Source organism: Microcaecilia unicolor, chromosome 5, assembly GCF_901765095.1.
Source record: "Microcaecilia unicolor chromosome 5, aMicUni1.1, whole genome shotgun sequence".
NCBI lineage: Eukaryota > Metazoa > Chordata > Amphibia > Gymnophiona > Siphonopidae > Microcaecilia > Microcaecilia unicolor.
In genome coordinates, this window is record NC_044035.1 from 187,555,225 (window position 1) to 187,573,924 (window position 18,700).

The window sequence follows — 18,700 nt, forward strand, 5'->3', positions numbered from 1 at the left end:
TTCTGACGGACTTTTTGAACAGTCTTTTTAAAGACTACCACGTTATTTTTGAAGAATCAACCTTACTACTATCTAGCAATTCTCCGTGCAAGAGACTGCCGTAAAATCTTCAGAGGATTTCCATCAACATTGCTCTGCAGCATTCTGCACAGCAGACTCCTGATGCAGGCCTGACGGCCGAAACACGACGTTTGTGTCGAGTCTTCAAACCTTCAATAAAGTTTTATTTAAGAACATCTTCCAGTTTCTAGTATCCTTGGTCGTACTCCCACTTTTTACACGTGACCCATAACCAACCACGGAGGAAAGCGGAGCGAAATCTGTTGCTACCGTTTAGGATAACGATTCTACCAAGTAATACAACGGAATGGAGACAACACGTGGGCAACCTTTTTGGATGGGTCGCATGAGCTGAGGAAGCACCGAAAAAAAAAAAAAAGATGCGGAGCAAAGGTTTAAAGCAGCTGAGTTATATAGTTCAATCGGCGACGACCTTGGGAACGTGAGGCGAACTCAGAAGGGAGACAGGAGCACCGAACCAATGATGAACAACTGAGCAAGTACCGAAGAACGAGTTTGCGGAGTAACAATGGCCTGATAGTGGCCTGCATCATTCGTTCCAGCCTGCACCCCCTGTTCCGGCCTGCACCCTCATCCGTTCCAGCCTGCACCCTCTGTTTATTTATTTAATACATTTATACCCCACATTTTCCCACTAGTTGCAGGCTCAATGTGGCTTACACAATAACATGGGAAGGCTACAGTTCAGTATAATATCATTAAACAATGTCGTAGTAAAATATTAATCATAAACGTATCGTCTAAAACAACAAAAATAATAAAAGATAATGGGAAAAAAAACATTAGAATCCATAAATTTGGCTAAACAGATAAGAAATAAACTAAGTAACGTCTGGTTGGTACGCCTTCTTGAACAGGGTGGTCTTCAATAATTTCCTGAAGTTTATATGATTCCGAGTTGATTTTAACAGTTTAGGCAGTGCATTCCATAGCTGAGTTCCTATGAAGGAGAAGCTTGATGCGTAGGTAGATTTGTATTTGAGGCCATTGCAATCTGGATAATGTAAAATTAAATAGGATCGGGAAAGACTGGAACTATTTCTGGGTGGTAGATCAATTAGATTTAACATGTATCCAGGAACTACACCATAGATGACCCTATGAATCAAGGTGCAAATTTTAAAGGCAATACGTTCCTTTATGGGAAGCCAATGTAATTTTTCTCAAAGGGGTTTGGCAGATTCAAATTTAGATTTTCCAAAGATCAGTCTCGCTGCTGTATTCTGTGCGGTCTGAAGTTTCTTGATTAGTTGTTCTTTGCAGCCTGCATAGATGCCGTTGCAGTATTCTAAATGGCTTAGAACCATTGATTGTATTAGGTTGCGGAAAACATCTCAAGGAAAGAAAGGTTTTATACGCTTAAGTTTCCACATTGAATAAAATATTTTCCAGCCTGCACCCTCTGTTCCAGCCTGCTCCATCTGCTCCAGCGTGCAGCTTAAAATCCAATCCTTAAACCTCTACGCCTTTGTTCCAGCATCCAGCCTTGCTGCCTCAACTCTGTTTGTGACTGTTAGCTGTCTAGCTATCTGTCTACTATTATTGACTATTCTACTACTGCATATGCATTACCCTGAATTCTATTATCTTGTATTATTGGCTATTACCTCTAATGCCTATACCATCCCCCTCCTAATCGCTCTGAGCCTATCTGAACCTCCATCCCCTTCAGCTTATTCTGAGCATTTCTGTACCATAATCTGCTATTCTTATGGCTCCTGTACACCTGCTCTTCTTGGCACTATCCCTTCCCAATCTGTTTCTCCTTATGAAACCACTTCCCACCGTAGGAACACATTGTCTTCCCTCTGTATTCATCACCTCTCTATCCCTTTCCTCACCATCTCTTTTTTCAACTGCCTTCTTCACAGCTCTCAACCTTTAACACTTCCTTCCTTCCATTCACCCCCCGCCTTTTTACCTGAATACATCTCACCTTCATCGCTGTCATCATACCTCTCCTACTCTCCTCCGTACTCTCCTACTCCTTCTCCTGCTCTCCGCTGGTGACATTAATCCCAATCCTGGTTCCCCCACATCAGTCCTCATCCTATTCACACAGGCCTTACCGTGATACCTCCAATCTTATTTCTATTCCTCTCCACCCCCCTTCTTCTCTGCCCTTCTCTTGTGCTCTATGGAACACCCGCTCTGTCTGTAACAAACTCTCCTACTTCCATGATCTCTTTATCTCTCATACCCTTCATCTGCTTGCCCTAACTGAAACCTAGATTTACCCTGAAGACTCTGCTTCAGTTGCGGCCCTATGTCATGGAGGTTCTCTCTTCTCTCATACTCCTCGCTCAGTTGGCCGCGGAGGCGGTGTCGGGCTACTACTCTCACCCTCCTGTAAATTTCAACCCATTCTTCCACCTCAGTCTCACTGCTTTTCTTCCTTCGAAGTCCACTCGATCCATCTATTCGCTCCTCTACCTCTCCAGGTTGCAGTCATTTATCGACCCCCTGCTAAATCCCCCTCTTCCTTTCTCACTGACTTTGATACCTGGCTCTCCTTCTTTCTTGAACCTTCATCTCCTTCCCTCATTCTTTGGGATTTTAACTTTCATGTTAATGACCCCTCTAACTCTTATACTTCTCAATTTCTTGCCTTAACATCCTCCTTCAATCTTCAACTGTGCTCCACCGCCCCTACTCACCAGAATGGCAACTGTCTTGAGCTTGCATTCTTCTCAAACTGCTCACCCTCCAATTTCCTTGCCCCAACTCTTCCCCTATCTGACCATCATCTTTTAACTTTCACACTTAGACACCCTCCTCCTCAGTCCCGTCCTATTCTAACCAACACGTTTAGGAATCTACAGGCTATTAACCCTTCTACCCTGTCCTCCAGTATCTCATCTTTTTTCTATTGCTGTATCAAACAAATCCATCAATAAGGCTGTCTCTTCCTATAATACTATTCTGTCATCTACTCTGGATACTCTCGCTCCTCCCGTGTCTCATCCTGTAAAACGTACCAAACCCCAGCCTTGGCTGACCCCCTACTATCCGCTACCTACGCTCTTGTGCCTGCTCTGCTGAACGCCTTTGGCTTAAATCTCATGCCCATGCTGACTTCATACACTTCAAATTCTTGCTGACCTCCTTCCAATCTGCTCTCCAACTTGCCAAACAAGATTATTATATCCAATTGACTAACTCTATTGGTTCGAACCCTCGACGTCTCTTTGCCATGCTAAACTCTCTCCTCAAAGTGCCTTCTCCTCAGACTTTGGCTAATTACTTTCACGATAAGGTTCACAAGATTAAACTTGAATTTGCAACTTGGATTTCAGAACTCTGCTCTTTCCTGGTTTTCTTCTTATCTCTCTCAGCATACTTTTAGTGTATACTCTGGTGGATCCTCCTCTTCCTCTATCCCGCTCTCAGTGGGTGTACCTCAAGGATCTGTCTTAGGACCTCTCCTTTTCTCCATCTATACTTCCTCCCTTGGTGCTCTGATCTCAGCCCATGGTTTTCAATATCATCTTTACACTGATGACTCCCAGATCTACCTCTCCACACCAGAAATCTCGGCAGAAATCCAGGCCAAGATATCTACCTGCCTGTCTGACATTGCTGCCTGGATGTCTCACCGCCACCTGAAGCTCAATATGTCCAAAACTGAGCTCCTTATCTTCCCACCTAAACGAACCTCTCCCCTTCCTCCACTCTCTATTTCTGTCAACAACACGCTCATTCTTCCTGTCTCATCTGCTCGTAACCTTGGGGTCATCTTCGACTCCTCCCTCTCCTTCTCTGCACATATTCAACAGATTGCTAAAACCTGTCATTTCTTCCTCTATAATATCGCCAAAATTCGCCCTTTCCTTTCTGAACACGCTACCAGAACCCTCATCCACACTCTCATCACCTCTCTCTTGGACTACTGCAACTTGCTTCTCACAGGTCTTCCACTCAGCCATCTCTCCTCTTCAATCTGTTCAAAATTCTGCTGCATGATTAATATTTCACCAAAGTCGCTATGCCCATATCAGCCCTCTTCTGAAGTCACTTCACTGGCTCCCTATCCATTTCCGTATATAGTTCAAGCTCCTCTTATTAACCTATAAGTGCATTCACTCTGCTGCCCCTCACTACCTCTCCACCCTCATCTCTCCCTACACGCCTTCCCAGGAACTCCTTTCACTAGGCAAATCTCTCCTAATTGCACCCTTCTCCTCTATCGCTAACTCCAGACTCCGTTCCTTTTATCTCGCCGCACCTTATGCCTGGAATAGACTTCCTGAGCCATTATGTCAAGCTCCATCCCTGGCCGCCTTCAAATCCAGGCTAAAGGCCTACCTGTTTGATGCTGCTTTTAATTCCTAACTTGTCACCTGCTCGTAACCTTATCTTGTCTTCCTCTCTTCAATAGTCCCTTTTCCCTATGTGTCCTACCTGTCTGTCCTACCCTTGTCCCTTATTTGTCCTGGCTGTCTGTCCTGATTTAGATTGTAAGCTCTTCTGAGCAGGGACTGTCTTTTCTTCATGCTCAATTGTGAAGCGCTGCGTACGACTGGTAGCGCTATAGAAATTATTTGTTGTTGTAGTAGTAGTAGTTATCCTAATAATGGTTATGGACTTTTCTTTTAGGAACTTGTCCAAACTCTTTTTTAACCTTAAGCAGACAGCTTTTACCACATTCTTTGGAAACAAATTCCAGAATTTAACTAAACACTGAAATGAGGAAATATTTTTTCTGATTTGTTTTAAATTTACTACTTACTACAGTGCTTCCCAATCTTTTTGTGGCCATGACTGAGGCCAAATAAAATTATGACTCCACCATCCCCAGAGATGCAGAACAATGATGCACCTAAGGAGAGCCCACCAAGGTTGTGCTCCCAGATTTTGTCACCCCATTTGGGAAGCTCTCACTTATTAGTTTCAGTGTGTGCCCCCTAGTCTTTGTATTTTTCTAAAGAGTAAATCGAGCAATTCATGTCTATCTATTCCACTCCACTCAGTATTTTACAGACCTCTATCATACCTCTTCTCCAAGCTGAACAGCCCTAGCCTCTTTAGCCTTTCCACAAAGGGAAATTGTCCCATATCCTTTATCATTTGTTGCCTTTCTCTGTTTCTTTTCAAATTTCACTATATCATTTTGTGCTGCAGCAACTAAAACTGCACACAGCATTAGATGTGCAGTCACACCATGGAGCAATACAAGAACATAATATTCTGAGTTGTGTTATCTACTCCTTTCCTAACAATTTCTAACATTCTACTTGCTTTCTTAGCCGCTGCTGCACACTGAGCAAAGGGTTTCAACATATCAACGACACCTAGATCCTAATGATTCCTAATTTGGATCCCTGCATCATGTTCTTCTGTATTGCATCATATTGCTTCTGTGTACGAAAGAAGAGCAGGACTTGGGAGTGATTGCAGCTGATGACCTTAAGGTGGCCAAACAACTAGAAAAGGTTACTGACAAAGCCAGAGGGATGCTTGGGTGCATAAGGAGAGGGATGACCAGCAGGGGGGGGGGGAAGAGGTGATAGTGCCCCTGTATAAGTCTCTGGTGAGGCCCCATTTAGAGTACTGTGTGCAATTCTGGAGACCGTACCTACGGAAATATATAAACAGTATGGAGTCAGTCCAGAAGGCAGCTACAAAATTGGTAAGCAGTCTCAGTCATAAAACATATGGGGACAGGCTTATGAACCTCAATATGTATACACTGGAAGAGAGGCAAGAGAGAGGGGATATGATAGAGACATTTAAATACCTCAGTGGCATCAATGTACAGGAGGTGAGCCTTTTTCAAATGATTTAATTCTTCTTTGGGTAGTCCACATTATACACAGTACTATTCTCCAGTATTGGGAAGGTATTGTTTCTCTTCTTGTTTCTTTACTGACCAATTTTCACATCCATATAACATTGAAAATACCATGGCTTGGACAAGTCAAATCTTCATGTGCAGAGATACAGCTCTGCACTTGAAGATTTTGTCTAGCTCTTTCTAAGTGTTCTGTCAAGAGTGATATGGCATTGGATTTCCCGACTGCTTGATGTTTCAATTATTATTCACCCAAGCAGGCTGAAGTAGTCTATTATTTCTATTACTTCTCCATCAAGGATGAAATTATTGCTTTTACCAGTTGTCATCCTCTTTTCTTCACATTAACGTACATGCCCCCATTTTGAGACTATGTTCCTTTATTTTCATATTCAGATGTTTCAGATCATCTTCACTTTCAGCCAGCAATGTGGTATCATCAGTATAGGAAACCTTCTTCATACAGCCTGTTTCTCTGATGATCTATTCTACATCTAGATTAAACAAGTAAGGGGAAAGTATACAGCCTTGTCATATACATTTGCTGACTTTAAAGCATTCTGTTTCTCATTGTCCACTTGAACTGTTGCTACATGATCAATGTAAATGTTATGCATGAGCACTATCAGGCGTTTTATTAATATCATGTTCCTTAACGTGGCCCAGAGTTTTTCATGATTTATAAGGTCAAAAAGCCTTGACATATTCATTGAAACATATGCAGATATCCTTTTCAAGGATCCATCTCACATCCATGATGTCTCATGTTCCTTGCCCTTTTCTGAGCCCTGCTTGAACATCAGGCAATTCTTGTTCCAGGAATAGTTGTAGTCTCTACTGAATGATCTTGCATGGTCTCAAACTGGCATGTGGGATCTGAGTGACTGTATGATAATTTCCACAGTCAGTTAGATATCCCATCTTCAGTATTAGTATGAACACATCTTTTACAGTCAGTTGACCATGATGTTGTCCTCCAAATTTCCTGGTAAAGCCTTTTAATTATTTTAACAACTGCATGTGATTGATGTAATATTTCAATGAAAATGCCATCAATGTTTAGTGCTTTGTTAATGGCTTTTTTCATCACCAATGTTTCCTGCACAGTTTGGAGATAACTGTGGCATTGATCGATTTGAGGTCTGCAACAGGACACGTTTGCTGCTGTTGCACCCATGTGGTGCCTATTTTAATACATCTTGATAAAGCAAGCTTAGCTCAAGATACACAACTCCTGAGACAAGTGCTGTGCACCGAAACATAAGACAGTGTCAAGTCTGCTTGCATATTTACCGATATTCACCAATAAAATATTTTCAGCACTACTATACATCTCGCATCTCTACTTTCTCCTGTTTGCTCCTGATCATAATTAGAATATACTGAGTTGTCATATCATAAACATCAAGTAGGTCAGTGGTTGTTTCAATCTACCATGTCTTGATGATCTCAGTGTCATTCAACATGTATCCTAGAGCATCTTTTAGCATTCCAATTTGAGGCTGGAAATTTCCAAATTCAAGTTTAAATCAATATACCACAAATATAATTAAAATCTTTAACTCTCATAGCTTTAGAAAAAGTCAATCTTGTTCTGCCTCTTATATTTTCTGATTCTGTTTCCTAAACAAAACAAAAAGTAACCACCAAAGTGGAGAAACTGGATCTGCTACAAAGGGAAAAGTCAAGAACAAAAAGTAGTGTGATCAGCATGACACTTCCAAAAAGCCAAGGAGACGAATAATTAAAAGTAGTTCTTTAATGAGGAATAAGATTCGACACGGCACTGTGTGCCGGCGAACAACGCCTGCTTCAGGAGTCTATAAAATAAAATTTACAATTTTAGTACATAAAGAACATACATACACAAAATAAGGATGTGTAACAATAGGATATAAAAATGTACATATAGGTATGAACAATTGTATAAATATATAATTATAAAATATAATAAACATAAGCATAGATATATAAATATGTAATTGTAAAATACAGAAACCTACCCTCACATAAGCTCTCTAGATGGTTACATCTATTTATGCTAATATGTACATCCTCATATGCTTTTATGTTCTACAATTACATCTAATATAATAAAACGCACCGTGAACGTTCTGAAGACAACCTTCTGAAGTCACTCAAACACTCCCTGGCTGTAGGGTTCGTGGATTCATGGTGTGAAGCCAGCCAGCCGTCTCTGCCCCGCCCTCGCGTCAAACGTCATGACGTCGAGGGTGGAAAAAAAAACAAACGGATCGCACACACGCACGGTGCGTTTTATTATATTAGATTTACCTCCGTGGTGGCGGCAGCGCAGCGTCAGGGAAGGAGGCGGCGCTCCCGACGTCTCTAGCCTTCCCTTCGCTGTGTTCCACCTTCTTCTGACGTCAAGGATGACGTCAGAAGAAGGCGGAACACAGCGAAGGGAAGGCTAGACGTCGGGCGCTGCCGGAACCGCCACGGAGGTAAATTTAAAAAGAAAAAAAAAAGGGATGTTGGGGGGAAAGAAGAGGGTGGCCAGTAAAGTTGAACAATAGGAGCGGGAGGGCAGGGGAGAAACGACAGCATGGATACGAAGGGGGGGGCATGGATGCGAAGGGGGGGGGAGAAGAGGGCGGGCCAGGCTGGGACATGGGAGAGAAACGAGCATGGATGCGAGGGGGGGTCATGGAAGGGAGAGAGGGGAATTGCTGGAAAAGGATGAATGGAGGGGGCAGGGGACAGAAGAGCATGGATGGGCATGGATTGGGAGGGCAAGCCTCAGGGAGAGAGGGGAATTGCTGGAAAGGGATGAATGGAGTGGGCAGGGGACAGAGGAGCATGGATGGGCATGGATTGGGAGGGCAGGTGACAGAGGAGCATGGATAGGCATGGATTGGGAGGGCAGGGCTCAGGGAGAGAGGGGAATTGCTGGATAGGGATGAATGGAGGGGACAGATGGGCATGGATGGATATGGATTGCAGGGCAGGGCTCATGGAGAGAGGGGAATTGCTGGATAGGGATGAATGGAGGGGGCAGGTGACAGAGGAGCATGGATGGACATGGATTGGGAGGGCAGGGCTCAGGGAGAGAGGGGAATTGCTGGAAAAGGATGAATGGAGGGGGCAGGGGACAGATGGGCATGGATTGGGAGGGCAGGGCTCACACTCTCTCTCTCATATACAATGTCTTTCTGACTCACACTCTCACACACTCTGTCTCACACTGTATCACATTCACTCTTTATGTGCCACACAGTCACTCACACACTCGCTTGGTCTCATACACTCACTCTCACAGAGAATGTGTCTCACACACTCTCTCTCACACTGTCTCTCACATACACACTTGCACACACTCATTCTCACAAACACACTCACACCCAGACTCACTCTCTCTCTCACACACACACACTTTCACTCTGTCTCTCACACAGTCACTCTCACATACACCTCCCAAACATACACACTCCGAGGAAAACCTTGCTAGCGCCCGTTTCATTTGTGTCAGAAACGGGCCGTTTTTACTAGTATTTATATATTTTACCAACCTAGTCAATTATTTATGCTCACATATTCACATTTTATATATGTTTTAAGCATTGAAATTATATATCCCACTTCAGTTTATAGATTCTTGATGGCCAATTCAGTTTATGTTTCTATACTTCACAATTATATATTTATTTATTTATCTATCTATGTATGCTTATATACATATGTATGCTTATAAACTAGATGGGCTGAAGATAGGTCCCGAAGTGGTGAACTGGATTAGGAACTGGTTGACGGACAGATGACAGAGGGTGGTGGTAAATGGAGTTCGCTCGGAGGAGGGAAAGGTGAGTAGCGGAGTGCCTCAGGGATCGGTGCTGGGGCCGATTCTGTTCAATATATTTGTGAGTGACATTGCCGAAGGGTTAGAAGGTAAAGTTTGCCTATTTGCGGATGATACTAAGATTTGCAACAGAGTGGACACCCGGGAGGGAGTGGAAAGCATGAAAAGGGATCTGAGGAAGCTAGAAGAATGGTCTGAGGTTTGGCAATTAAAATTCAATGCGAAGAAATGCAAAGTGATGCATTTAGGGAGTAGAAACCCACGAGAGACGTATGTGTTAGGCGGGGAGAGTCTGATAGGTACTGAGGGGGAGAGGGATCTTGGGGTGATAGTATCCGAGGATCTGAAGGCGACGAAACAGTGTGACAAGGCGGTGGCCGTAGCGAGAAGGTTGCTAGGCTGTATAGATAGAGGTGTGATCAGCAGAAGAAAGGAAGTGTTGATGCCCCTGTTCAAGTCGTTGGTGAGGCCCCACCTGGAGTATTGTGTTCAGTTTTGGAGGCCGTACCTTGCGAAGGATGTTAAAAAAATGGAAGCGGTGCAAAGAAAAGCTCCGAGAATGGTATGGGATTTGCGTTCCAAGACGTATGACCAAAGACTTGCTGACCTGAATATGTATACCCTGGAGGAAAGAAGGAACAGGGGTGATATGATACAGACGTTCAAATACTTGAAAGGTATTAATCCGCAAAAAAATCTTTTCCGGAGATGGGAAGGCGGTAGAACGAGAGGACATGAAATGAGATTGAAGGGGGGCAGACTCAAAAAAGATGTCAGGAAGTATTTTTTCACGGAGAGGGTGGTGGATGCTTGGAATGCCCTCCCGCGGGAGGTGGTGGAGATGAAAACGGTAACGGAATTCAAACATGTGTGGGATATGCATAAAGGAATCCTGTGCAGCAGGAATGGATCCTCAGAAGCTTAGCTGAAATTGGGTGGCGGATCAGGTGGGGGGAAGAGGAGTTGGTGGTTGGGAGGCTAGGATAGGGGAGGGCAGACTTATACAGTCTGTACCAGAGCCGGTGATGGGAGACGGGACTGGTGGTTGGGAGGCGGGAAATACTGCTGGGCAGACTTATACGGTCTGTGCCCTGAAAAAGACAGGTACAAATTCAAGATATGAGTTTATCTTGGGCAGACTAGATGGACCATGCAGGTCTTTTTCTGCCGTCATCTACTATGTTACTATGTTACTATGTATATACATAGCTGACACATTGGGAGGAAATCACTGCACAGCAGGAGGAGGGTTGGGCTCTGAACAGAGAGACAAACCACTTGTTTGTAACATTCCAGGTGCTGAACCTGAACCAAACTCCTGCAAAGTAAAGTAAATTCTATTTAAATTCCAAACTTCTCAACTTTGTGGCTATAGATGAGATACCTGATATTCTCTTTAATTTAATGCTTATTGCTTAATTAATTTGCCCTGTGAACCTTTCTTTCTTTCTTTTCCTGCCAAGCTCTGATAGAGAGGACACGCTGTTCAGACTGCATTGCACTGTGCATTTTACATTGCTGAAACTGCTATAATTATTGGGAATATATAGATTTTTTTCCAAAAGGAAAGTTATATTCTAGGGCAATTTGAAAGTTAAATCAATTGCAAATTCTTTGATGGGACTGTACCATTTCTGGTCCCATCTAGAGAATTTCCTTGATACAGCAGTTAGCTGATACATTGGGACTTATAATCCCACCCACCCCAGGGTTTTCCACTCATTTATAGACAAACCAAACCTCATTAACCTTACTCCTCAATCATACACAGGCAGTCTTGCAGACTGTTAACCCCAACATAGTACACCTGTTCATACCCATTTCAACCAATCAGGATGACTTTTATTCTCTGCAATAATTGTGGTGCTTTAGTTTCAAGGCCAGTCATCTGGAGGCTTAAGGCTATCTAGTTTAAAACAGGAGCTCAGTAAAGTAATGCAAGAATTGGATGCACTTAAAGCAGCTTCCAGGACTGCACAGAATCATAACTTCCCACCACTGCCTCAAAGAATAAAACCACCTAAGAATAGATGGTTCATGGTGGGCTCAGGCAGACTTCGTCATGTGATACAGAAGCATCTGCCCTCACAAGTGTTGCCCCTAAAGAATTCTTTCACTCCATTACAGCACTGTGATGTTTCTGAAAATAGAACAGAGGCAGAGGAAAATGTTGGAACAAAAAGATATGACGGTACCCAAAGTGAAAAGACACCCCCAAATTATTAATGTTGAAACACATACCAGGAAATATAGATGGAAAGCAATGGCCACAAATGCTCATAGTCTAAGCAATAAAGTTCATGACCTTCAAGCCTTGATGTTGGAGGCAGACTTAGATTTTGTTGCAATCACAGAGACGTGGCTCAGTGGTTCCCATGAATGGGATGCAAACATACCAGGCTATAATCTATTTAGGAAGGATAGAGAGGGCCGTAAAGGTGGAGTAGCAGCTCTATATGTGAGAAATGAGATCACACTGACTGAAATGATAGGGACCTGGGGAAAGGAAGAAGCGATATGGATCACCTTAAAAAGAGAGGATAAAACCTCTGTCCACGTGGGTGTTGTTTACAGACCTCCGACACAATTAGAGAAATTAGATAAAGACCTTATCGCGGATATTCAAAAGTTGGAAAAGAAGAGAGAGGTGCTGTTGCTGGGAGATTTCAATCTGCCTGATGTAGACTGGAAGATTCCGTCTGCGAATTCAGAAAGAAGAAGAGAGATCGTGGATGCTTTCCAAAGTGCTCTGCTCAAACAAATGGTGACAGAACCCATGAGGGAGGGAGCGACGCTGGATCTGGTGCTCACAAATGGGGATAGTGTGTCAAATGTCCAAGTGGGTGCACACCTGGGAAGCAGTGACCATCAAACGGTTTGGTTTGATATAACGGCTGAAGTGGAGGGCGGCCACTCTAAACTCAAAGTCCTGGATTTCAAGCGTGCTGTCACGTTCTCAAAGCAGGAACTAGGTTTGTGAACCCTTGGGCAACTGTCGAGGAGCGGCAGCGGCAGGCAAATCGCCCAAGCAGAGAGCAGTGCTGAACACAACAGGCAGGAACCCCAGAATATAACTAGAAGAGGCTTTAATAGTAGACAGTAAACATTATCCAGTAGCACAGCAAGGTCAAAGGGGCCGGCAGCAAACACGGGTAATCCATAAACTAACCAGAGTCTATAGGCAGGCGGAAAGCAAAGTCCAGGTCCAGGCCAAGGGTCACATGCACAGGAAGCAAGCAAAGTCCAGGAACAGGCAGGGTCCAACACAAAGGAAACTTTCAGAGGAACTCCAACAAACCACCAGGAACTCATGGATGACCTTTGATACCAAGGCAAGGCAAGGCAAGCAAGGCTCACAGAAGCTAATAAGCCCCTCAGCAGCTGACCCACAGCTGCAGTAAATCACCAGCCAAGTAAGGGTGCTGTTCCAGAACAACCCAGCAGAGCAAGGCTGGCAACCTAGAAAATCCGGACCGGACTCACTGAAGTCTGGAACATGGAAGACAGCAGAAAACAGTCCATAGCAGCCACCAGTTCTGGCCACCAGAGGGCAAGGAGAGCACCCAAAAGGAAAGCAGTCGTGCTGACTTTAGTAAAATGGGGGAATACCTGAGGAAGGAGCTGATGGGATGGGAGGAAGTGCAAGAAGTGGAAGGACAGTGGTCCAGGCTGAAAGAAGTAATAAATAGGGCCACAGACCTTTATGTAAGGAAAGTAAATAAAAGCAAGAAAAAAAGGAAACCGATATGGTTCTCCAAGCAAGTGGCTGAGAAAATAAAGGCTAAAGAATTGGCGTTCCTGAAATATAGAAAAACTCAAGAAGAGGAACACGGGGAGGAATACTGGATGAAACTGAAAGAAGCCAAGAGAGAGGTACGTCTGGCGAAGGCGCAAGCGGAAGAACAAATGGCTAGAAATGTAAGGGGCGACAAAAATTTCTTCAGGTATATTAGTGAAAGGAGAATTAAAAGGGAATTGTGAGACTAAAAGATACTGTGAACCGCTATGTAGATGATGATGAAGAAAAAGCCAATTTGCTAAATAGATACTTTTGTTCTGTTTTCACTGAAATAAAATCCTGGAGAAGGACCACGAGGGTCTGGCAAAAGTGCATTTGAGAATGGAGTGGATATAGCACCGTTCACGGAAGAGAGTGTGTATCAACAACTTGGAAAGCTAAAGGTGGACAAAGCCATGGGACCGGACGGGATCCACCCCAGAATATTGAGGGAGCACAGAGAGGTTCTGGCGGGTCCTCTTAAAGATTTGTTTAATAAATCCTTGGAGACAGGAGGGGTTCCGAGGGATTGGAAAACAGTGGATGTGGTCCCTCTTCACAAAAGTGGCGATAGGGAAGAAGCTGGAAACTACAGGCTGGTAAGCCTCACCTCGGTTATTGGGAAAGTAATGGAAGCGATGCTGAAGGAAAGGATAGTGAATTTCCTGGAAACCAATAAGTTGCAAGATCCGAGACAACATGGTTTTACCAGAGGGAAATCGTGTCAAACGAATCTCATTGAATTCTTTGATTGGGTAACTGCAGAATTGAATCATCGATATGCTATAGACGTAATCTACTTAGATTTTAGCAAAGCTTTTGACACGGTTCCCCACAGGAAGCTCTTAAATAAACTTGATGGGCTGAAGATAGGTCCCGAAGTGGTGAACTGGATTAGGAACTGGTTGACGGACAGACGACAGAGGGTGGTGGTAAATGGAGTTCGCTCGGAGGAGGGAAAGGTGAGTAGTGGAGTACCTCAGGGATTGGTGCTGGGGCCAATTCTGTTCAATATATTTGCGAGTGACATTGCCAAAGGGTTAGAAGGTAAAGTTTGCCTATTTGTGGATGATACTAAGATTTGTAACAGAGTGGACACCCGGGAGGGAGTGGAAAACATGAAAAAAGATCTGAGGAAGCTAGAAGAATGGTCTAAGGTTTGGCAATTAAAATTCAATGCGAAGAAATGTAAAGTGATGCACCTAGGGAGTAGAAACCCACGAGAGACGTATGTGTTAGGCGGTGAAAGTCTGATAGGTACTGAGGGGGAGAGGGATCTTGGGGTGATAGTATCCGAGGATCTGAAGGCGACGAAACAGTGTGACAAGGCGGTGGCCGTAGTGAGAAGGTTGCTAGGCTATATAGAGAGAGGTGTGATCAGCAGAAGAAAGGAAGTGTTGATGCCCCTGTTCAAGTCGTTGGTGAGGCCCCACCTGGAGTATTGTGTTCAGTTTTGGAGGCCGTACCTTGCTAAGGATGTAAAAAAAATGGAAGCAGTGCAAAGAAAAGCTACGAGAATGGTATGGGATTTGCATTCCAAGACATATGAGGAGAGACTTGCTGACCTGAACATGTATACCCCTAGAAAAAAGGAGGAACAGGGGTGATATGATACAGACGTTCAAATATTTGAAAGGTATTAATCCGCAAACAAATCTTTTCCGGAGAAGGGAAGGCGGTAGAACAAGAGGACATGAAATGAGATTGAAGGGGGCAGGCTCAAGAAAAATGTCAGGAAGTATTTTTTCACAGAGAGAGTGGTGGATGCTTGGAATGCCCTCCCGCGGGAGGTGGTGGTGAAGAAAACAGTAACAGAATTCAAACATGCGTGGGATATACATAAAGGAATCCTGTGCAGAAGGAATGGATCCTCAGAAGCTTAGCCGAAATTGGGTGGTGGAGCCGGTGGGGGGAAGAGGGGTTGGTGGTGGGGAGGCAAAGATAGTGGTGGGCAGACTTATATGGTCTGTGCCAGAGCCGGTGGTGGGAGGTGGGGATAGTGCTGGCCAGACTTATATGGTCTGTGCCCTGAAAAAGACAGGTACAAATCAAGGTAAGGTATACACATGAGTTTATCTTGTTGGGCAGACTGGATGGACCGTGCGGGTCTTTTTCTGCCGTTATCTACTATGTTACTATGTTATATGTTTATTCTTATTTTGTTATATTTTATAATTATATATTTATACAATTGTTCATACCTACATGTACATTTTTTATATCCTATTATTACACATCCTTATTTTGTATATGTTTCTTGCTTTTATGTACTAAAATTGTCAATTTTATTTTATAGACTCCTGAGGCAGGCGTTGTTCGCCGAAACACTGTGCTGTGTCGAGTCTTACCCTTTATTAAAGAACTACTTGTAATTATTCATCTCCTTGGCTTTTTGGAAGTGTTGTGTTCATCACACTACTTTTTGTTCTTGACCAATTCTATTTCCTTGCATGCATTATTGTAATACTTCTGTTTCGTCTTGTAGAATGTTATAAATTCCGGATAAGTTTGCAACTGCCTCTTTCTCCTCTGGCATTAGCTTCTCTACATTTCTGAGCATTTTTTAAAGTTTCTTTAATCATCCATCTTGGCTGTTTTTACTTTTTCACCTTTTACAAGGACTTTTCACTTTCTTCTAGTACAATTTTCAAGATCACACTTTATTCATGACACGTTTGCTTTTTTTCAGCTTTAGCTTCTTGAGATTGTTTACTAGTAGCTGGTGAACTGTACCACAATCAGCTCAAGGTTATTGAGCTTTTCCATCCCCGACTTCCACAGATGTAGTCAATTTGTGTCCACTTGTGTCACTAGAAGAAAGTGTTTGAAATTAATAGATTTTGGTCTTGTAGAATTCTATCAAATGTTCTCTGGTTTGTTCCTATTACTGAGTCTATATTTTCCAACTACTTGGAAGCTTCTTTGTTTCCAACTTTTGCAGTCCAGTCACCCATGACTATCAGTATACTTTGTTTGCCTGTTCAGTTGATTTCAGCATGTACTTGTTAGCAGAACTGATCAACTTTGTCCTTTTCTGCATCTGTTGTTGAGTTAATGGGTATTCCTCATAGACAAACAGAAATTTAGAATTCACTGACTGCTTTGTATTGCATTACAATTCCTGCAAGCTTCTTCTTAATTATAAATACAGAATTTCTTCTTTGTCTTTCACTTCCAGCGTAGTATACTATGTCATCATCAGATTCAAAATGCCTGATGCCAGTCCATTTCAGTTCACCAACACCCAACAGATTAAGCTGTGTACGTTCTATTTCATTATTGACCATGTATAGCTTTCCTTGGTTCACGCTTCATATGTTCCTTGTCCCAATATATAAGATATCTTTGAGGCTTCTGACTCATTTCATGTCAAGCTCATCAACAGTCAAACATTATTAGCATTCCTGATGACTTTTTTCCAACTGTTTCACAAATAACAGTTTTATTCTTAAAAGTCTTCAACTTCCCCAGTAGCCTGCTGAGTGCTTGCCGACCTGAGGGGTACATCTTCCAGCGCTATATTACAATTAGTTTTGTTGTAGCTATCCATTGGGTTTTCATAGCAAAATAGATTTTACACATGCACAGGTAATGCCAGTGTTGTTGCTGCCAGAAATGTGATCTTCCACCAACACTGTCCTATACGGCTACTGCTCAGATGGCTATATTAGACAACACATTTTCTGAACATTTCTACTGGAATTTATATGTAAAACTCTAGTTTTTAATTTTAATTACTAATCCATTTTTGTTAAAACTTTATAGTAAAAGCCTTAACGCTTAATTTTATCGTGCTCCGAAGAGGCCAATTAGCCACAATTGGTGGAATAGTAATTTTTGCTTATAAGCATTTACTATAACTAATCAGACTGCTATATACATCGGTTAGCTATTTACTGCTCTTTTAAAGAATTTACTCAAGGCGCTGTACAGCAAAAAAATCTGGATATAGGCAATAGACATTTATTTATTATTACATTTGTACCCCGCACTTTCCCACAGAAGCAGGTACAAGGCAGCTTACATAGTTATCAGAATTACAATTATTAGATTCATTGAGAAGAATGAACTATAATGTAACATAATAATAGAATGCTTTAAGTATATGTTAATTGACATGGGAAGGAGTAATGAAGATAGATAATAATAGCAGTAAAAATATTCAAACAGTAGTACGCATTATGGCATAGTATGCTACTTGGAATGTCAACACAATGCACATTAAATCATCTTAATAGACAGCATAGTGTGTGTTAGAAGCTTACTTAAACACTACACATCATAAGTGAGATTTGGGAGGCATACTCACCGCACTATGACCTTTCACAATGATGAAACCTTCCTTGATATCAGTAACATTCGATGGCCAGGAACTGTGGTTGGCTCGAACAATGTCCAAGTCCCAAACCTCTGCCTAAGGGAAAAGAGATACCAATAATAAATCAGTATATTCAATTCACCACCAATTCCTAGACAGTCACAATAATATAGTTGTTAGTTTGGAAAAATTTATCTTTAAAGTCCATGGTTGTCTTCTAAGTTGGCTTTTTCTGTTAATCAAGAAAGTAATAAAGAAAGTCTCATTGTCCTGACCATTTTGGCCTAAATCAAAATGTCATAACTGGTTTAACATTTCTGGATCAATACTTCATGCTCTTCCTCAGATAGTAGTAACATTTATTTCCCCTGTACAAATAATGGAAAAATTGGTAGAGAAGGGAAAATCAAATTGAACGAAGAGTGAGTATTAATCTAAGTCTCTCACTGGTATGAGTTCCATATACAGGTTTCAAGCAATGAACCAAGAAAGCAAAGCTGCTTACTTGTAATAGCAGAGGCTCCACAGATAGCAAAAGATTGCAGCCATACTATAGAGAAATGTTCTCTGGAAGGATCCAGTGTAGAGCTTTTCTCAGACTCAGGGAAACCTTTTTGAGACTCTTCTGACCATGTACAGGGCTTCCTGCATTAGGCAATGTTCCTCCCCTTTCCTTTTCAGTCTATGTCTTAGCATCTTCAGATTTAGCAGGTTAACTAGTATTTCTTTGCACAGACAAGGGAAAGGAAATATTTCTATATTCCCCTACTGTCTACAGAGAATCCCCATTATAAACAACTTCACTTCCTCCACAGGCAACAAGGGGCAATGCATGCACATCAAATGATGAATACAAAGTTAAAAATCACTCTGGTGATCTATACTGGGACCTATTTATAAATGATCTGGAAAACG

The 18,700-nt window shown here is 42.5% G+C and overlaps 1 protein-coding gene across 1 annotated transcript in view; it reads right to left on the reverse strand.

Annotated features, from left to right (window-relative positions):
• EDC4 (enhancer of mRNA decapping 4) overlaps window positions 1-18,700 on the reverse strand; it is a 1,195,039-nt gene that overhangs the window by 904,781 nt on the left and 271,558 nt on the right. Inside the window, 1 exon segment of the mRNA XM_030203662.1 lies at window positions 17,777-17,881. Coding sequence (XP_030059522.1) covers window positions 17,777-17,881 — 105 coding nt within the window.